The sequence below is a fragment of the Coenobita brevimanus genome, chromosome 50 (assembly GCF_032717465.1).
Source record: "Coenobita brevimanus isolate Jiangsu-jjx chromosome 50, ASM3271746v2, whole genome shotgun sequence".
Taxonomy (NCBI): Eukaryota; Metazoa; Arthropoda; class Malacostraca; order Decapoda; family Coenobitidae; genus Coenobita; species Coenobita brevimanus.
In genome coordinates, this window is record NC_137003.1 from 47970035 (window position 1) to 47992281 (window position 22247).

At 39.8% G+C, this 22247-nt stretch overlaps 1 protein-coding gene across 1 annotated transcript in view; it reads right to left on the minus strand.

Annotated features, from left to right (window-relative positions):
- Nucleotides 1–22247, minus strand: part of LOC145399781 (uncharacterized) — a 95158-nt gene that overhangs the window by 51250 nt on the left and 21661 nt on the right. Inside the window, exons 9-22 of the mRNA XM_080272330.1 lie at nucleotides 18388–18494; nucleotides 16576–16747; nucleotides 16018–16104; nucleotides 14129–14261; nucleotides 12388–12563; nucleotides 10145–10636; nucleotides 8073–8360; nucleotides 7499–7675; nucleotides 5859–6342; nucleotides 4244–4452; nucleotides 4023–4115; nucleotides 3090–3209; nucleotides 2607–2795; nucleotides 322–501 (exon numbers count right to left, since the gene is read on the minus strand). Coding sequence (XP_080128456.1) covers nucleotides 322–501; nucleotides 2607–2795; nucleotides 3090–3209; nucleotides 4023–4115; nucleotides 4244–4452; nucleotides 5859–6342; nucleotides 7499–7675; nucleotides 8073–8360; nucleotides 10145–10636; nucleotides 12388–12563; nucleotides 14129–14261; nucleotides 16018–16104; nucleotides 16576–16747; nucleotides 18388–18494 — 2907 coding nt within the window. The remainder of the gene's footprint in view (nucleotides 1–321; nucleotides 502–2606; nucleotides 2796–3089; nucleotides 3210–4022; nucleotides 4116–4243; nucleotides 4453–5858; nucleotides 6343–7498; nucleotides 7676–8072; nucleotides 8361–10144; nucleotides 10637–12387; nucleotides 12564–14128; nucleotides 14262–16017; nucleotides 16105–16575; nucleotides 16748–18387; nucleotides 18495–22247) is intronic.

The following is a 22247-nucleotide window of genomic DNA, read 5'->3' on the forward strand; positions in this document are numbered from 1 at the left end:
AACTCTTCCAGTACAAGAGGTCTCCCCTGAATTTAATTAAATTTTCTGTTTGGCAGACACAAGAAGAAAAGTTTTACATCCTTGGGCTGAAGGGATTAGTAATATGTGATGATACTGTAACATATGACTAATAGCAGCACATGACTGATAATAACACATGATTAGGAACACATGGCTATTAACAACACATGGCTGATAATAATACATAACATAACATGCAACTGATAACATTGCATGACTGATGAAACACACAACATATAACACATGACAGACAAAAACACAGTACTAATCTACAGGTACATCTACATTAGCAAATCTCACATTACTTCTGCCAGTGAAGTTAGCCCACTGTGAGTCCGATGTGAGGGACAACGCTGCACCCATGACCAGTTCTTCACCTTGCTGACCATACACGTCCAGCAAGGCAGCCAGAGGACGGTCTGGGTCAAAATCGGCGGAAACATGAATCCCTCCTGCTAATTCACCCGCCATCCCACTTAGCTGTTGGGGAAAAGGAGCCTTAGTTGGCCTAGGATTTTAATAGCTAGCCTGAGAAATTCTGATAATGAAATAACCAAACTTCTCTCACTATAAATTCTCTGAATTATGGAGACCAAGGCTATGCTACTATAAAAAAAAAAAAAAAGTAATAATGGGATTAACTCCTTCAGTCCAATGAAAAGTCTTGCAGCATTCATACCATTTAATTCAGCTTAGGGGACCTTTTTAGGCTGGAAGGCCTTGTTACAGACTTCATTAGCCCTGTACACTTCAAGAAATCGTCCTTGAAGTTAGATAAAATCTTCTGGAGATATCAAGAAAAATATCAAGAAAAAATTATATTATTGGGCTGTAGGATTTAATCTTGAAATGGGAACCTAATTTTGGCCCCTAAAGTAAAAAACAAATACATATATATATATATATATATATATATATATATATATATATATATATATATATATATATATATATATATATATATATTTATGTATATTATATACTATATAGATAGATAGATAGATAGATAGATATAGATAGATATAGATAGATATAGATATAGATATAGATATAGATATTGATATAGATATAGATACAGTACATCCCCACAGTACGCGAGTTCCAAGTACACGATTCCCTTGTACGCGAGGACCTTTTTTTTTTTTTAAGGGTATTTTTTATTAGTACGCAAACTGAACTCCTTGTAAGCGAGACAGGCAGCGAAGAGTGGCCCAAATCCGGCGTTACCCCGAGTACGCAATATTGCCCCCCCAAGAAGCGATAACAGGTAAAGATGAGCAGACATATTATTGTTGGTTTAGTTAAGCCATATCCTTGTCGATTTACCTAGTAAAGCCATAATCTTGTTGGTTTACTTTATCTTAGTTCCCTGTATAGTACAATACTTAGGTCTGAAAGGCATCTCAAGGGTTGCCCATGAAGGAGGGTGCCGCCCATACATAATTTTTCCCATAAGTTTATGTATTCACAGTACGCGAATTCCTAGTATGCGATGTCCTCTGTCGCCCATATGGGCGCGTACTAGGGGGATGTACTGTACACACACACACACACATATATATATATATATATATATATATATATAGCCTGAATAAATGAAGCTATACATCATACCAATTAATCTGGCCAGGCATGTATGGCAACATTGTTCCTGCCGAGATTCTGATTGGCTGGAGGTGTTTGTTCAATTTCGTTGTTGCTTAAACCGATACTTTCTTTATTATCAGATATGATGCTGAGTTTGTCGACAATACAATCGTCAAAAGCAGTAAGAAATCCGTTATATACTTAACAACAATTAAATTTGCGTAGGAAGATAGAAATATGAGTCAACAAAGTATTTTAGCAGTCAAAGTCAAGGTCAGCATTCGAACAATTCCTTTAAATCTCCGACACTCGATAACAGAAAATTAAGGAAACCTGCTTAATCTAAGCGTTGGTGTAACACACATTTAAATTTTAATATCAGTCTGCACCCTTTAACAGTGCCACAACTCTAAATAATTAAAAGTTCTAATGAAAAGACGAGTTCTGCGGGGAGGGAGGTTTGAAAAAATTTCGAAAATCAAAGTAGGCTAAAGGAAAACTATTTCATTTTATCTCCTCTATTATCACAGTACACACTGATCTTAAAATTTAAATGTGTGTTACACCAACGCTTAGATTAAGCAGGTTTCCTCAATTTTCTGTTATATTATCGAGTGTTGGAGATTTAAAGGAATTGTTCGAATGCTGACCTTGACTTTGACTGCTAAAATACTTTGTTGACTCATATTTCTATCTTCCTACGCAAATTTCATTGTTGTTAAGTATATAACGGATTTCTTATTGCTTTTGACGATTGTACTGTTGACAAACTCAGCATCATATCTGATAATAAAGAAAGTATCGGTTTAAGCAACAACGAAATCAAACAAACACCTCCAGCCAATCAGAATCTCGGCAGGAACAGTGTTGCCATATATGCCTGGCCAGACTAATTGGTATGAGGTATAGCGGTATGCTCAGTTTCTCCTCTATGGTCTGCAGAGTACATAGGGACAATGAATTTCCATACTGATAAGGGTTAAGTGACAGGAACTCACCATGATATGAGCATGATTTGGCTGGCTGAAGTCTAGGTCTTGTCCAAGCTCCAGCACAAATTCATTCAAGGTGATGTGGAAGCCAGCCAGATGATGCAGGTTTTCCCATATGTAGGTCAGCATGAGGCGTGTATGAAGCCATGTGCTCACCTTCAGCTCTGTCTCGGCCTGGAACCCTTTATCGCTCACCTGGATAGGAGAAAAAAGATGGTAATAGCTAATTCTCTCTCCCTCCCTCCCTTTCTCCCTCCCTCTCCAGCCATCAGGAGACACTTATTAATACTGTATTACCTGAGGGGATCTGGGACTGTTTTCATTAAAAATTCATAGACTATGATCAGCTCACTGAAGTATTTAGAATACTTAATATATTTAACAATCCTGACCACTGAAAAGTGCTTAGACCCAACATTAACTCAATATGCAACCATAGTTGGAAGCTGGAATTAGAAATGCCACACTTTAAAGCAAGCTCCACCACACCTTATAAAGAACTTCTGCAATGTAGTTGAGGTTTAGCTGGTCACTCTCCAGACTTGCTTTCATATGGAAGTCCTGATTCTCACCCTCTGCCAGGTTCTTTATGATGATCTCTGAGGCTACCTGTGCAGGGAGAAATAATGGCTGAGTGGGTAGAGAAGTGATTTGGTACTTGAAAGGATGTCAATTTGATCCTAAGCTAGGGCAGGAAACAATTTGACATTTTTTTTTAAGACTTTACTGATCCTCCACTAGACCCACCAGCATGTCACAATAATATTCCCACTAACAGTACTACACCAGTCAAGAAGGAAATAGTTCTAGCATGTACTCAGTATGAATGGTGGATATTAGTTCTGAAGTGGTGACATGTGAATGTGGCATGGAGGATTTCTGGGCCTCGGAAAATGGATGATTATGTAGATGTCCAGAGTCGGAAACATAGGAAAAAAGTGTCAAAAACATGAGGGGGGGAAGAGGTAAAAAACTGTTTTTGTTCTAAAACTAACTATGTACAGTATCATTAATGTCATTTCATATATCTCACATCAAAGTATGCAGAGCAGTAATTTATTTACTGGTATCATCACCATCATCATCATCATTATCATATCAGTTCAATCAGTCAGTCAAATTATGCCATGCTTCCTTCTAAGAAATCCTCATACTGAGATTGGCAATGATATGGTTGATGTTCTCCATGGCCTGGAAGTTAAACCAAGTGCCAAAACCTGCTAATTACCTCACAAAACAGGTGATGATAGCTGCTGAAAAAAATCTAAGATTTGTAATAAGATTTGTAACATGTAACACTAAAACCATTTCATATTAGTCACATCAAAGCTTTATAATCTACTTTACTTGTGCCATTACCATCATAATGATGCAAATTTCCAAGCAAACAAACCAATACTATCTGTGATCCATGTGGCTCACCTGTGTATCATGGATGGAGACATTGGTTGTGACCTGTGCATGGCCAGGAAGATAGTCGAACACCAGTCCCACTGATGTATCCACTTGGCTCACCTGATAGAATACAGTAAATATCATCACCATCATCATCATCATCATTACTTATTTTCCCACTCTTGGATGGGTGAGGTAGGATCTCAAAAGCCAGAAAATGTATAAAGAAAGGAAAGGAAAAAACTTACCTTGGCTGTCACGTAGCCTTTTCCCTCAGAGTAGTCCATGGTGAGTTCAAGTGTGTGTGGGTCGGTGCGGTCAGTGCCGTATTTGACCGAGGTGTGAAGTCCCACTTTTTGGGGGTTGGCTACAAAGCTTCCCATCACCTCACCAAATGCTCTAGTGGCCTCCCTTCCCCCCTCTACCTTCTGCCATAACCCCTCTCCTTCCAGGGACGCTGCCAAGTGATACAAATAAGCATATGAAATAAATAAATAGACAATACACAAAAGCATGAACTCGTGACTTTTTTGGACTGGCCAGAAGATTTTCCATTGCCTTACCAAATACTCTGGGGGCCTCCACCCTCTACTTTTTGCCATAACTACTCTGCTTCTAGAGATGTTGTGGAGTACAAAAGATAAGCAGGAACAAACCAGAGGGGAATGAACTCGGACTCTTTTGGGGCTGACTACTGTACCATATTTCCTGCTGCCAGACGAAACTCCCTTCCATAACCTTTCCCCTTTCAGTGATGCTGTTGGATAATAAAAATGAACCTAAATAACAAATTCAGGCAGTCACCCTTTCTGACATTCCTGTTTGCTGTTAACCACTCTAATCTGATGATATACAGTACAGAGTGACCAATATATAACACTGCTTTCATATCATCAGGGTTTCTTGTGAGTCGCAAGGACAGCTCAGTCAGCAGTATCAATGTCTGTCCCGCATCATTTATTCATTTCTTATTCCCACTGCCACACCAAAGCTCACGCCAGCATATCTCGCAACACACATAGTATCGTAGACGAGTTTTTAATATATTTAGTATATCTATTCAGTTTAAGAGAGACCTCTAGCAGTAAATGGGTCAATGTAGGTTATATTTAAATTTTCCATTTTGAAAAGTCTCTCCCAAGCAGAATAAAATTACCTAGAAACAGTAATGAATACACCAATAAAATGCATCACCTGATCCAAGAGGCTAAGTCCAGATTAAATGACTGAAAATTGCCTTGTAAAGTTCCTTTGCTACCTATAAAGCAATCTGCCCGCTGCCCCCAATAAACTGTACAGCATAAACTGCTTGGGAAAAATGTGATATTTTGGAACACATTCCATATCAAAGACTTAAAACAAGGACATCCTCTTCAGGTGGTCCTTATTCTCTTATTACTTTTTTTTTAGAATCATCACTGTCATCATCATCATCATCATTCTAAACTTATTCAATAATGGCTTGACTACAAAACTAGCACCTTCTTTATGCCTAATTAACACAAAACCGAATTGCATCTCATCAGTTTTCACTCTCTCTAATCATACTCTCTCACACCCTCTCTGCAGATTTCATAATCTGATCTAACAAATTCAATCTCTTATAATTACCATGCTTGGCATTCAAAACAATGTCTTTAGTCAGTCATTCATCACCAAGTCCTCCCTCACAACCACATCATCATCATCATCATCATCATCGTCATCATCTTGACATTTTTTTCCAACCTAAGGATGAGGTGAAGATGGGTCCAGAAAACAAGGAAACAGAAAAGCATGATGGAGGAAGAACTAATCAACAGCATGCAAGATGAAATGGGCCACATGCTCATTCACCTGCCATTCATTAAAAAATGTCCTTACCTTGAAGTCCTTCCTCATTGTCATCTTGGTTACTGTAGGTCAGCTTCCCCTTTAAATTGAATTTGTCTGGGCCAAGAGAGATGGCCACTGATGGTGATAAATGTGTTTCAACCCCTTCCACTTCTTTCTCTAATGACACCTCAAACTTCCCCACAATCTTGGAGGCCTGCTGATACCTGAATGCCAGTGATTTTAGAGCATCAGTGTTCTCATATTCTCCTAGAATCATATAGTTAAGACCTTCTAACTTGATATAGCCTCCCTCATTGTCTGGTCGTACATTGAAAACAAAATTAATCTTGCGCTTTGTGGTAGAGCCGGGGGTGTCAAAGAAGGCCTCCAGTACATTGACGCGGTTTTGAACGTAGAGTCGGTAGTAGTTGAATGTGTCTGTCTTGGTCACAGTGAAGTCAGTCTTGTATGGCTCCCCTATAACTGGTTCTCCATCTTGGTCGAATACCCCATGACCAATGCTGCCACACATCTTAGAGGAAGAAAATGGGTAATATAGTAGACCCATTAGCATTGGAGGTTTCATAGCACCATTTTCTTAGTGATTTATTATGTACAGTAGTGCACCAACTTTCGCTACAGCAGGATTCGCGGAATCCATTTTCGCGGCATGCACCAAATATTCCCTAACTTCCACTTTCGCTTGAAAAAAATTGATTTTCGCGCACAAATTTTGGGTTTGGGACAATATTTTGAACTTTGAATTTCCTGCACCGCCCGCCCGCAACCCACCGCCATCTTGAATGACGTCATGTCAACACTCTGTCCACCCATTCCCGCCATTGTGTACGAGCGTGCTAGCTCCATTGTGTTGGATTCTCACGGTTCAATGGCCTCTACTATACCTGGTAGTGTGGGGAAAGGGCCTGGTGGTGTGGGGGGAGAGCCTGGTGGTGTGGGGGGAGGGCCGGGAGGCAGTGGTGGTGATAAAAAGTGGCCAGGACATTCAAAGTCGGGAGGAAAGGCCAAGGCTAAAAGAGAGTAACCTGGTCTCTGTGGTATGTTTCTCCTCATATAATGTGTATTGTACAGTTTTTATTGTTTGTATCTCACAATGCAATGTACAATAGTAATTTGATGTACTGTATTGCAAGTGAAAATGAAAATCTGATGTTACTTTAGGATAACCAGGAACCAATTAGCCTTTTTGCCATAAAGACAATGCCCCAACTTTCGCTAATTCCACTTTCGCGCATTATTTTTGGACCCAATTAGGTGCGAAAATTGGTGCCCCACTGTATACTATACTCTCTCTTTTATGTTATTTACTTAGTTTTAGTTCACATATCTTAAGGAAATGAGAGGGATTAATGACCTGAACTATAAGCCAATGAGCGATTTATGCACAAGAGGCTAAAACAAGAGATAAATATAACTATCCTTCAGAACACTATGATGCTGGAGAGTGACACCTTCACTTGGTAGCACTGATATAGAAAGGTGTCTCCACTGACCAACTGTACAAACATCTCTCATTCTCTCCCTATCCCCCACAGGGAGGATGGTGGGCTGCAGAAGAAAGGCAACTTCAGCCTGCAGTTTAATTGATTCACATTTCAGATGAATTTGGGGCTACAACTACTACTACTACTACTACTACTGCTACTACTACTACTAGAAAAACATACCTTGAGACCAAGTGCATTGTTGAACTTGTCAGGTGTGCAGTATTCCTTCGTGTTGTCTGGCTTGGGGTCATCCTGCTCTTGCCATGTCCTCTTGGAGTTATCATACATTGCCACTTTGACACTGCTACTGATTTTAGTCACCTCAGATCCAGGTACTGTGATATGAGCCTCAGCCACCTGTCATAACCAAGTGTTGAGCCACAGGCAGAATCTTGCTTACTATTTCAGTAAATGAATCTTACAATTATGTATTTCCATGAAGCTCCATTCTACACTGATTTATATAATATCTTATAAAGATGCTTCAGACTCCGTCTTTCAATGAAGTTCAATTATATCATTCATCCATCATCCAACCCTTCTTTGTCTCATTAGGAGTGAAAGGCACAAAGCTCACCTACTTAGTTACAACATTTAAAGTGATGGTGACCAGTCTCATTCACCTCTCAGTGACATTATGTGTGTAATAAACCTAAACCATCTCTTAGATGTATAACTTCTGGCTGGAGTGCTTTAACCTACTGGCCCACCAATGCTATCCCAGTTTTACTAACAATGTCCACACGTGGCTCACCTCTCCCTCCTCAGACTCAAGCATCAGTTTGCCGCCAAGCTTGGTGCGCGCCGAGTGGGTTGAGGTTCGACGCAGACCACTGGCTGAGATGTACCCATCCACCCACAGAGTCTCATCTGCAGAGACAACCAGAGATGGTGCGATGTGACCCTCAATTATCAGTTTACCACCATTTTTATCCCGGCTTGTCTTGAACTCATGATCAAAGACGAGTGACCCAGTTGAGTTGAGCTTGAGGTGGAGTGGGAAACCAAGGATTGTTGCTCGAACGTACTCTTGATCCAATATCTGGAAAATTGTTCATGCTCAAGATTCTGTGACTCAATTTCAGGTGAATAGAATTACCTGGCATTAATCAAAATACAACAGAATCCAAGAGATGACCTAATCATGAGAAGGTTAAAGAAGGTTAATAATGACTGTATTAACACAATCCCCAGCTTCACCAAGAAAAATAAACACTCTGAAACTGCAGTACAATATACAGTAATTTAAAAAATCACTTGGGTTATCTTTACCAAATCCCTGGAAAAAACCAAATCTACAAAATACCCTTTATGGAACTAAATTTATTCTGAAATTATTGATCACTGTAGGTGGTAGGTGGTGGCAACCATCATCCACTCACTTCACTTGATGTAATGCTGCCTACTACTTCCTTCCCCTTTCTCATTCTATCTCTTTGCCTATCTTTCTCATTTCCTACTTCCCCCTTTCCTTACTGTCATTTTTTATTACACTTCTTTCCATTTCAGGTGACTCTGCACTGAGCGACAAGAGTGACAAACCTAATGGCTTCCTAAAACCCAGGAAACCATTTTCAGTGCTAGGTGGTAACCATATAACCAGTTTATGGGGTAAAAGAGAGTTTGCTATAATGCCCCCGTTAACTTGATGGAGAGACGTAAATGCGGTATCCATCTAGGAACTAAACCTCTACACTGACCCTCATGCTTTACCATTGTGAGGCACTGTCAGCCACAAGGGATCGTTGGTTTATTGCATGAGACAACCTTGCAGGGGAAGTTGCTGCCTGCAGTTGAGAGGTCTGCTCTGCCAGAGAGACTGGGTTTGATCATCAACAAAAACAACAACTGACTATTGCACAGAACTCATCCTCAGCCACTAAATTACGACGGCACATAAAATAAAAACTGAAATATCTTTCTTTTCCCTAGGGCATCATAAAAAGATGATAGAATATGTATAAATATGTTAAATGCAGGAGCACATTCCTGGTACTCTCTTAATCTCAGAAGGCTTCCTAGAACCTCTTCCTTAACAATGTGCTTTGAGTTGTACTGCTTATTATTCACTTGCATGTCACATGTTCATATATCTTTCTTACATCAATAAAGACTGCATAATTAACATCTAGTTATCTGCCTATATTCAGATGCCTCTATCCCACAAGGGGTGGTCACATACAGTACATCCCCACAGTAAGCAAGTTCTGAGTACGTGATCCCCCTTGTAGCGAGGACCTATTTTTTTTTTTTTTTTTTTTTTTTTTTTTTTTAGTGTATTTTTTATTAGCACGCAAAATGAACTCCTTGTAAGCAAGACGGGCAGCGAAGAGTGGCCCAAATCCGGGGTTACCCCAAGTACGCGACATTGCCCCACCAAGAAGCGATAATGGGTAAAGGTGAGCAGCCATATTATTGTTGGTTTATTAATTAAGCCATATCCTTGTTGATTTACCTAGTAAAGCCATAATCTTGTTGGTTTACTTTATCTTAGGTAATATGTCTTAGAAGTTTCCCTGTAGAGTACAATACTGTACATATTTAGGTCTGAAAGGCGTTTCAAGGGTTGCCCATGAAGGGGGGTGCCACCCATATGTAATTTTTCCAATAAGTTTATGTATTCACAGTATGCGAATTCATAGTACGCGACGTCCTCTGCTGCCCATATTGGCGCGAACTAGGGGGATGTACTGTCAAAGTGCCTGCACATTACCCAGAATGCCTTATGAAATAAAGAAATAAGCTGATAAGAATGAGGTGCCAAGGTGCATTCTTAACTGGCATGAATATGGGTCAAGGTGTATGGGACTTGAAGACCTGCCTTACCTGGAATGATCTGGAGGCAGACAGGAAGTTTTTGAGGTAGGAAAAAAGCACTCCTGGTTGGGCAATTTTGAGGATGTCCTTAATGTAAATTACTTCATGCCCAAAGACTCTCAGGTAGAAGGAAGCTTTGGTTTCATCCCTTCCTCCTGCATCACTGTCCCCTTTTCCTTCATTATAGAGCTTCTGGAATTCATGGATTTTTTCATCTCGAATTATGTGGGGCTCGGAAATTCCACTCCCAACCTCTTGACTTTTCCCTGGCATCTTCCCCTCAGGCATTAGTAAGTTCAGGATCTTCTCATTGCCAAAGAGTCCTTCCTTACCAAAGAACCTCTGAAGCAGTGTCTCCAGACCACTGAAGTCCCCGCCAATCTCCAAGGGACTAAAGGAGGTATCGAAGAGGTCCAAACTGAGGTTCATGGAGACATGGCGGGGCAAGAAAGAGGCTGGGGTGAAGATCATGTTGCTGTCTACACTCCCACCAAAGTTTAGCTGAAAATTTTTTTGTACTAGTTTAGTGACAGCAATGGCTACCAGCATGAAACCACCACCACCATTATCATCATCATCATCATCATCATCATCATCATCAATGTCTAAACCCTACTTTGTATTTTTAAAACATGAATAGGAGCCTTTTACATGTTTTCATAAGTATTAACTGGCTGTTGTATTAAGTATTAAACTTTCACTGTCATCATAATCATCATTGACACCATCACCATCATCATCCTCATCCTCATCATCATCATTATCATCATCATCAACACCATCATCATCATCATCATCATCATCATCACCATCATAAACACCATCATCATCATCATCATCATCATCATCTACATTCTTCATTATATCCTACTTATAAAGACAACATACAACAAGGGACTCAATATACCTTACAGCAAAAAAGGAAAAGCCAATTTATAGGGCCAAATCTATAAAACTGGTTGAGCAAAAGTCCAAGGAAGTCCAGAAAAGTTTGCAATAATTTCTGAAGTATGTGATGATGATACAACACGTCTGACCTTGCTGTATCATTGCTGGATGCACTCTCTAATGTGGGACTGAGGATTATCATGTCTAAAAATTACAGGTGTTCCATAAATGAGCATCATTTTGGTTACACTTTTGCGCCCTCAATTTAAACAATACGGCTGACAGTAGTGTCAAGTTTATCTGGACTGCAAGGGTAACAGCATCATCACAAACTATTCCTCGTGCAGCCTGACAAATTTTGAAATGCCATTTTAACACTTGACAACAGGTCTGTGTCTGGTGTGAAACCTGGCTGACTAGAGGAGTATATGTGAGTGAGGCAGACAGGGAGAGGGGGAAAGGATGACTGAGGATGAAATAGAGGGATGGAGTGGGGAGATATCATGAGAGAGGGAGTGTGAGTTGGAGAGAGGGCAGCTAATTGGTAGAGGACAGGGTGACATGAAAATGATTTGTTTGTGCCCACCCCTTACAAGATCAAGGCATCTGGCTGTAGAGAGACAGACAGATAGAAACCATGGTTACAACTTTGTTACAGTCAGGGTAAAGGAGAGTGGGTGTGCAAAATCTAGATCTGTCTATAGCCAGAAGCCTTAATCATGGAAGAGATGGTCATCAACAAATTGCCCCCATATTACCCTGTCCTCTGTCATCAGGGTGCTCTTTCTCCAGCTCACACCATCCTCAGTTAGAAACTACCTATACACATGACCCTTGACTGAATACCCAGCGAGTCGCACTGGGACCTAGATGCCATGGAATGTTACGAGTCTCTGACCCTGCAGCTATAATTCAACAGTACACCTACCCACCCAAACATTCACCTCTGTTATTAAGCCTGACCTGGGAAGCTACGTTCAGTACCTTGAGTGTGAACAGAATATTAAACTTATTTGATCTAGTTATGTATCACTAAAGAATAGTTAATACATATTGATATTCTCCTGGCTCTCATTTCAGGCTCCCTTTGGACTTGGATCCTGGGGTTTTGGTAGCATCAACCCCTTCCGTCTAGTGACATCTTATCTGTGCTTATCCCTGCTTCTCACAAATGATTTTATTCAGTCCATGCAAGATTTTTTTTCTTTTACAGCTAGTGAAACAGTGAACCTTTCCAATTAAAAAAATATCTCTTTAACCAAAGACAATCATCTGGAGATTTAAAAAAAATTGTAAAAAACATTTTACTGAAAAGTTAACATCCCCCCCCCCCCCACTCACAAGCCCTGCATGACTGTACTCACCATTTCACTGAATTGGGTATAGCGATGATTGCGTGAGGTTCTGAAGTCCTCGGCTGTTGCAGCAAATCTTGATGGCAGTGAGTACTGCCGAGCCAGCTGGGACACCTGCTGTTCATACTCAGTGGGGCCAGGATTGTCGATCAGGTTCCTCACATGGCTCCAGATATAGGAGCCCACTGATATGCAGGACAAGGGGGATTATGACATAGTAAGTCCTAATTATGAAAGGCCTCTTTTAATTGTCTTTACTATCTCTGCCAATGAAGTTGAATAGAGGTTATAAATAGTATTCACCCATGGATGTATGTTTGTTTATGTACATGACATCTCAAAAGTTCTTTGGATTTCAATACAATATGGTGGACAGGTGGGCAGTGGGTCAAAGAAAAAAGTTTTGACACTTTGAAACATATCCCTGGCTTATAAAGATGATTGCATATATCTGCTTACACTCACTTGATGTTGTGCTGCCTACAGGACTCTGTACTGAGTGACATATGAAATAGTTTCTTGTAGCTCAGGAAACCATTTACTGTGCTGTACTACTTTTGGTGGTGGCCGTATATCCAAACAAGCCATATAATGAAAAGTCTCATAGGTCAAGAGGCCTCAGACAGAAGTGGTCCATAAAGGTTTACATTTATGGAGAGGCTGGAATTTATTTCTCACATAGCCCAGTCACCTCTTGGGTATTAAGACTATTGCAAGGGCATCACTCCAACTAGGGCATTCTAACCACTAGACCACCAGGTACCCTTAAATAATAACTCATCATATGATCTCATATTACTAAAAGGGACTATGCTAAGTCAATCATTCATTCATCATCTAATCTTGTGTTGTTCCATGAGGAGCTAGGAGCCCGAGGCTAAGCAAGTTGGTCCTGACATTTAAGATGAGAGTGATCAGTCTCACTCATCTCTAAGTAGCATTACATGAGCAATAAACCCCAACCATCCCTTGGCTCAATCCAATTGGAGCATCTCAATTACCCACTAAACCACCAGGCTCCATAATGTAGTTACAGTATATGGTTACCACCCAGCATAATAAATGATTTCCTGGTGTACAGGAAACCATTTGGCCTGCCACTCAGTGCCGAGTCACCCACAGACAGATAGATGAGGAAAGAATGAACGAATGAAAGACAGCAGAGGAAGGAAGGAAGAAGGATGGAAGAGAGGAAAGGGCAGTCACCCTAGAGCAACACTACATCGAGTACGATGAGTGGATGGTGGGCGCCCCTACCTACCATTAACTATGCTGATCAAAATGAAATTCAAGTGACATCATAATGCTGAAGAGACTGATAAAATCTGATATTTTTGCTACATATTGTCTATCCTAAATAGAATAAATCCCACGGCAGTAGCAAGAACAGAATGATGTAATCATTTTATAGATAAATTTAAAGTTGTCAGTGTACAGAACAAGTATGGAAATAACCCTTTCACTCTGATCAATTGGTGTTGGAGAGGGACATCTTCATGTGGTTTCACCAAAGTAACCCCATGGTTCTAATCCCTGTAATACAGACATTCCTCAACTGCTTCCCTATCTAACAAAAGGAGGATGGTGGACTGCAGGGGGACAACAACTTCAGCCTGCAGTCCACTGACTTATGTTTCATACATACCTGGGACTAAAACTACTATTATTATTACTACCATGCCTCCTCTACAGATATATTTTTAAGCTTATTCATGTTATCTCAGGAACTCCTCTCTCAAAAACCAATCACCTTGAATATTTTCTTCATGATCCAAAAGATGTTTTAGCCTGGTGAAGAATTCTGGGGTATGGGGAGCACAGGGGACCAGGGCAAGGTAAGCAGCTATACGTACTTCCTCAGAATCTGCTCTGTCCTCGAGAATCTGGAAGAAAAACAAGAAAGGGTGAGGATAAAAATATGAAAAGAAAGTGTACAAGAAAGGGTGAAAGGATGAAAAAAGGGAGAGAATAAAATGACAAAAGGAAAACTAGAATGGGTGAGGATAAAAATATGAAAAGAAAGCATACAAGAAAGGGTGAAAAGATGAAAAAGGGAAAGAGTGAAAAGGCAAACAAGAATGTTGAAGAGATGGAAAAAAAATAAAGAAAGGGAGAAGATGAAAGCTAATATAGTACAAGAAAGGTTGGAAAAAAAAGACAGAAATAAGAGTGGATGACAAGATGAAAAGAACTCTTGTTGTTTTTGTTATTATTGCTATTGGTGGCAGTGTCCTTGTTGCTAAGCAACCTCAGTCTGTGTGGACAAGCAGACCCATCAACCTCAGGCAAGCAAAGGCCACTGTCAGTCTGTCCTGTGCAATGAACTGATGTTCCTTTGCAGTGGACAACAACTTACCACAATGAGGTGTGGGGAAAAGTGTGGATGTTTGGTTCTCAGATGGATGTCACATTTGCATCTCTCCACCCACTTAATAAAGGCACCAAATTAGGCTCCACATCACCCTATTATTTGATTATGCACTTACCATCCAGCACTGTAAATGGTTTCCTGGGTTGCAGGAAACCATAAACCCCTGCTGCACTGATTCTTTGTAAGGTAGTTTACCTCCCTTGAGTCACTGTTTTATAACTAGTGGAAACTGTACCTCATATGAGGCTTACAGCATGGCCTGTGCAGACCTTCACTGTGCCTAATGTGAGATCTGCAGGTTGGTAAGGGTTAAGCCTGTCACTCAGTGTAGTCACTTTATGTGGAAAGAAGAGTTGCAAAAATGAGATGAAAGACAGAAGAAAAAGAAAAGAATAATTAAGGCAAAAGAAACAGGCAGCTCTACATCAAGTGAGTGTATGATGGTTGCCACCACCTGTCACCATGAAAGAACTGAAGGAAAGGGTAAGGATGAAAAGATGAGAGGAAAAACAAGAAATGGTGAAAAAATAAAAAGCACTGCAAAAACAGGATGAAGATGAGAAACTGAAAAGAATAATAAGAAAAGATAAAAATGCAAGCAAGAAAGAGTGAAAAATAAACAGAAATACAAGCAGAAATGAAGATGAAAAGGTGAAAAGAAAAACAAGAAAGAGTGAGAATAATATATCAAGAAGAATGTAAACAAACTATCCTGTATTACAATAAACATTTTGAAGAGATGGGGACTGAGGCTAGGATAATTTAGTGCCAAACATCTATGAGTAATAATGAACATGTGCACCCTCGAGTGAAATTTTTAAAGGTGCCATTGTATCTGGTAGAGGGATGGAGTGGAGAGGTATATAAATGAGGGATAATATGAGTTGCAGGGAAGGCAGCCTGATGATGGAGGATATGGCAACATGGAGGTAACTGTCTGGCCACAGCCTATGGAGTTTAGGCACTTGGCTATAGACCAACAGACAGACAGTCACTGTAATGAATAGCTTGACCCCTTCAGTCTGATGACATTTTCAATTCTATTTTTGCTACCTCAAGACAACTTTACTCAGTTCAGGATAGGGTTTATGAACTGGAGGAATTAGATATAGTGTAGTATTTAACCTTGTCACTACCAGAAATACTGTACACAGATAATTAGATAGATCAGTATACTACTAGAAAGTTAATAAAATCATCTGGTAACAATATGAATATAAACACATCATTGCAGTGAAGAATTTAAGATATTATTGGGTAGTGCATACCTTCCATGGTGCATCGCTGGCAGGGCATCCCACTCGCCTGTAGCTCTGCAGGGCTGCCACACGAACTTCAGGCTTCATTCTGCGGTTCTTACACCCAGAATAAAGTATAGTTGGCATTTGATGATAAAAATAGTAGTAAATTCTCATTGTAAGTCAGAGATGTGTTTCAAAATATTACACCCTCTCCATCCAGCTAACAACTAAATAAATAAAGTAAAAAAAATTGTATAATATTACGTATTGGTAATAAAAAATGAAATGAAATAAAGGTAAATCAACAAGAAACTATGTGAAATACCTTAGAAACACAATAATTGCGTGGAAGATCCATGAGTGCCAAGTAAAGGGTGTAGATAATAAGTGAAAAGTTACCCTACTGTGGTTCTTGTCAGGTTGTCATGGGTGCTGAACAATAGAGACCCATTTCTCACTTATCATCTACACTCCTTACTCAGCTCTCACCTTTCTTTTAGAATCAGTTTGATGATTACAGTACTAATCTTTTACATCAATAAGTGTTTAAGTGGAAGCCTCACTGGCTCCAATGGATGGCTCTACCTTATAACAGATCTCTGGATGAGCTTCATCAGGTGACACTCCAGCATTACCCAGGGCTCGCAACGCTTGGACAAAGTTGTCCTCAAGTTGAGAGGATGATCCCGGGGGCCGTTGTTTTATTTCAGCTGTGCACCACTGATTTATTTCCTGATGAACATTTGCTAAGAAGGGTCTGCAAGGTGGAGGGGAAAGAAATATGGAAAAGTGAAAAGTGAGTCAAAGGTCAAAATTTGAACTATACAGTATACCTCCAAAATCATATATATTTACAGAAGAGACTTGCTGCCTCTGAGGGGAAAAAATATATATTCCCTAAGAGCTGTGATGGTGAAACTTATCAAGAGAAGGAATACTGACTTTTCACTTCTTAGTGCTTTAGGAATACAGCAATCCATTAAACATATACAGCTTCTTTAAGCTAAACAAAGTTCACCTAAAATTGACAAGTATGCCAAGGTCTGTTCATAAATGGGACAGGGCTAAGAGTTACCACCAGAAATGTTAATTCTTTACATGTCTTCATACTGTTTTACTGTATTGTCATCATCATCAACATTATCCTGACCCTTCTTCTCCCCTAAAGATGGGATGAGGTAGGATCCAAAAACAAGGAGAAAGAAAGTATGAAAATAAGAGATGCTGGAGATGGATGCCTTCACCAGGTGGCATTGACACAACTAGGAGGACTCAGCTGTTTGGCAGTGCAAACATCTCTCACCTCCCTCTCTTACCCCTTATAGAAGGATTGTAGGCTGAAGGAAAAGTGCGCCTTCAGACATCAGTTTACCAGGCTGACATTCAGATGAGCCTGGGACCACAACAACATCAGTAACAAAAGTTGGAGAAATCTATAAACAACATACCCAGTGAAATATACAGATATTGTACATCTATCCAACTATTTGTCTGTCCATCCATCCATCAATCTATCTATCTGTCTATCTACAGTAAACCCTCGATATAATGAGCTAACTCGGGGAGGGGTGGGTCGCTATATCCGAAAGTTTGCTATATACGAGAGGTTCGATATTTCCGAGGGATTACCGAACTCAGTTCTTTACATAAGGCGAGTTGTTCGGTCCTATGTGCTCAAACATAATCTGAACTGATTCTATGAAGTTTTACATGGAGAATTCAATGGTTTATGAAGTTGTACATGTAAATACAATACTGTATGAAGTTGTTCATATAAATACAATACAATACCTATAATAAAAATACAATAAAATGTAGTAGTGTTACAGTACACTTACTGTGCCAAGAAGGAATGCTGTTGAAGTACACTTATTGTGCCAAGAAGGAATGCTGTTGAAGTACACTTACTGTGCCAGGAAGGGATGCTGTTGTCACCCCCCTGCATTTAGCGACTTTTGTTCACAAAATCTGGGGGAAGTTCGGTCGTGATTTGGCCATTTGTTTTATCCAAAATTTGCAATACTGGGGTTCATTATATCGAGGGTTTTCTGTTTCTATTTATGTACTATGGGAAAAAAAGTACTGGTGCACAGGGGGTCCAATGCTTACCGAAAACATACGTTAATTACCAACGTCTCATTGTGTATAAACAATGTGTTTATATAAACATAACATTTGCTACGTGTTTGCAAGAGGATATTGCTAGCTGGCGATACAGTATATGACACCTCCCAACATCAGGACCACCAACATGTGGTAAGTCAGACACTAATATTTCCATGACCTTCGTTGTGTGGTGCCAGATGTTTCATGCATATTTATGCACCGATACTTTTTTTACCCATAGTACCTATCTATCTATCTATCTATCTATATACAACAAAGACTTTCACTCACTTAGAAACATTTTGACACTGGTCTGGATCACTGTGGCAGATTTTGTACACCATTGTAGAGGTGGCCATTTTAGACATCCCACTTATCTCCAGCTCAGGATCCAGCCCCTGGAGGAGATAAAATGAAACTGAACACACAGGGGTTCACACAAGCATAAATTTAGCACCTAAAGAATTATGTGAAAAAGAAATATGTACATGCCACTTTGATATATGAAGTTAAGCACAGTATCACTCAGTCTCAAGAGGAGACAAAATTAAACTAAACATTAAGGTCTTGCAAGCAAAATATCTATCACGCAGAGGACATATACTGCACGTGAAGTAGTAAGAAATAAGTATAATTGCGGCCAGGTACTGTATTCCTTTCCACCTGATATCTATAACCTACAAATGTTGCATTATTACACACAATCCATAAATGATTCCACCAAATGGATCCTAGCACTCGATAAGCATTTAGATTCTGTTGGTATTACATTCCAAAATTGTGTGACCAGTGCCATATTTGTGAAATAGAGAATCTGGATGGGAAGGAATACCTGATTCCAACTGTACATACTCAGGACAAGTGTTCAGCAATAATGGTTAAAAAAAATATAAAAAGATATCATCATACTGGCATGGTTAACCCAATCCATCTGAATGATGTACTTTTAAGCTAATTCTTACAGTTTTATACAACTTTCAAATGGCCTCTTGTCCTGAAGTGGCTGAATAATGCTATGGTCCTAAAAAGGCCTTCATGTGATGGCACTGATATAACCATGTCACTCCACAGCCTGTTTTTTTTTTTTTTTTTTTTTTTTTTTAATAACAACAGAGGAAGGAAAAACAAATGAATAAAAAAAAATAATCCATACACCAGATTACTGGTGTCCTCTGTTCATAACATATCTGTAACAGTTAGACTTGAACAGCTGTAGGTTGAAGTTTGGAGGGAAACAACTCTGGGGAAGCATGTTCCAAAGAGATGCAGTAAGGGGAATGAAAGAATTCTGACAGGCAGAAGTTCTGCAATATGGCTGAGTGACATTCCAGTCATGAGCGCTACCAGATGCCCGTGTAGCACGAGGAAAAGCATGGAGAGGTAGCACCATGGACGCAACTTCGTCTGAGCATTTGCCCTAAAAATATCTGTAAAATAATGCAAGGGAGGCAACATTCCTTCTTACTTGTAGGGGAGGTAGTTTATTTGTAATGGAAGGGTTGTTAATAATTCTAACAGCCTTGTTCTAAATTTTGTCTAATTGTTTTAATGAAACCTCTCCATATCCATTCCACAAGGGTGAGCAATATTCAAACTGAGAGTGCACATGACTCCTATAAATTACAGCTAACTGCTCGTCGGTGAAGAAGTTACGGACTCTGTACATTAGTCCAAGTTTCTTTGAGGCGGTTTTAGCAAGTGATCTCACATGAGATGTCCAGCTGAGGGCATTGGTAAGTGAGATGCTGAGAATTTCAATACTTTTGGAGATGGGAATATTAGTAGTACTGAAGGTAATATGCGAATCTGGCAAAATCTGTCTCTTAGTAAATTGCATATATTTAGTTTTACTACCACTAAATGAGACAAGGTTGTTTTGTCCCCATTCACTGATCGTAGATAGGTCTTGATTTATGGAGATGGCTGTACTGAACTGAGAGGTAGAGATATTAGACTTTGTAAATGGGTGTCTGAATGTAAATGAACTATGTAGTGTTGAGTCATCTGCATATGAGTGGATTGGATTGTGGGTGACAGATAAGAGATCATTAATATGAACCAGGAACAGGGTTGGCGCCAGAACTGATCCCTGCGGCACACCGGCGTTAACTGAGTAGAAATTGGAATATACATCATCTACTTTTACTCTTATTTTCCTGTCACCGAGATATGAGGAAATCGAAGGAACAAAAGACGTTAGTCCATAGCAAGGGAGTTTGGACAGCAGGGAATGGTGCCATACTCTATCAAAAGGTTTAGAAATATCAAGGGCTACTGCATGAGTTTCTCCATGTACGTCAATTGATTGATGGATGGTATGTGTTAGGAGATTGAGTATGTTAATGGTGGATCTTCCATGGCAAAAACCATATTGTCTATCACTAATTAAGTTGTTGGATTCAAGATGTTTAACAATGTGCTTATTAATTAATGTTTCAAATACCTTACCAAGAGAAGATGTGACTGCAATTGGTTTGTAATCAGAGGGGTCATAGGAACTTCCTTTCTTCGGAACTGGGTGGATATTGGCTTCTTTCCATGAATTTGGGAATGAAGAAGTATGTATGCATAGTCTGAATAATTTAGCTAGAACAGAGGCAAGTTCAGGGGAACACTTTTTCAAAACAGTTGGCAGAATTCCATCTGGGCCTGGAGCTTTGTTGGTAGGTAAATTGTCTAGGATGGACGTTACATATCTTGTCTGTATTTTAAGTGGAACTATTTCGGGAGAGTCCAGTTCTAGTACTGGGACATTCTGGCTGGCATCGTCTATGGTATAATTTTTGGCAAATGTACTGACAAAAATATCTGCTTTCGAACGTGGGTCATTTGTGATGTTGCTATCTGAAGATTTTAGCGGGGGGAATGAATGATGACTTGTTAGAGTTATTACTGAAAGAATTAAGAGTTGACCAAAATATTCTATTGCCGTTAAGGCTGTTAAGTAGTTTTGATGCTTGCTTTTGAAGAAAGTTAGATTTAGCTAGATTTATTACAGCTTTTGCATGATTTCTGGCAATTTTAAATTGAGAGAGTGATTCAGATGTTTTTTATTTTATGTAAGAGTTATATGTTAATGACTTTTGGGTTGTTGCTCTGGCACAGTTGCCACCATCAAACCATTTTGGAGAGTTCGATCTTTTAGTGAACTGTTTACCTGGTATGAATAAATCCATACCAGCTAGTATTAACTTGCAAATGTGGGACTGGGTAGAGTTGGGATCACTAGAGAAGAAAGACTGCCATGGAATGTCAGCAAGATAATTCCTAAATCCATCCCAGTCTGCCCTATCAAAGTGCCATCGAGTCATCCTGACAGGTTCAGAACAGGGAGGTGTGGGGGGATTCTCTAATGAGGGTTTGATGAGATTGTGGTCAGAGGATCCAAGTGGTGACAGTACCTCTATCCTGTATTGATCTGGATTATTTGTCAAGAATAAATCGAAAAGATGTGCATTATGGTCAGGATTATCAGGTATTCTGGTTGGTTGCTTTACCAGCTGGGTGAGATTAAATAATTCTGCAAACAGCTCGCACTCTAGACCAGCGTCATCAGTCCTGGCAGAGTGCAATAACCATTCAGCATTATGTATGTTGAAATCACCCAAAATGGTAATTTCGGCGCTACGGGCAAGGTTAAGGTTACTCAACTGTGTGGATATGGAATCAAATACACTGGGTTCCAAAGAAGCATTGGGCATGCAATAGACTACACAGGTATATTTGGTAATATTTTTACTATTTTGTTAATACAATGAGTAATCAAAACTGGATGAAGTGAAGTTGATAATTGTATCAACTGCATACTGGGATTTGATATAACAACAGGTGCCGCCCTTGTTACGGAGGTTTGTGAGCAGATGGTAACAGGGAAAAAAAAATGGGGATATGTCAGTAGAGGGTGAGATTTGTGGTTCTGTGAGGAAAAGGGCCAGAGGGGATGTGGATTGAAGGAAAAAATGAACTGAGTTTAAATTCGCACCCCTTTGGTTATACAAACATCCCTCAACTCCCTCCTTAACCCCTTAAACGCGGATAGTCTCATTTGCGACGCTCGGCCAAAAGGACATAACGGCGGATCGTCGCGTTTGCGATTCTAGTAAATTTTGAATAACCGCGGGTAAGCAGGCTCCAGCTGATATTGTCTATCA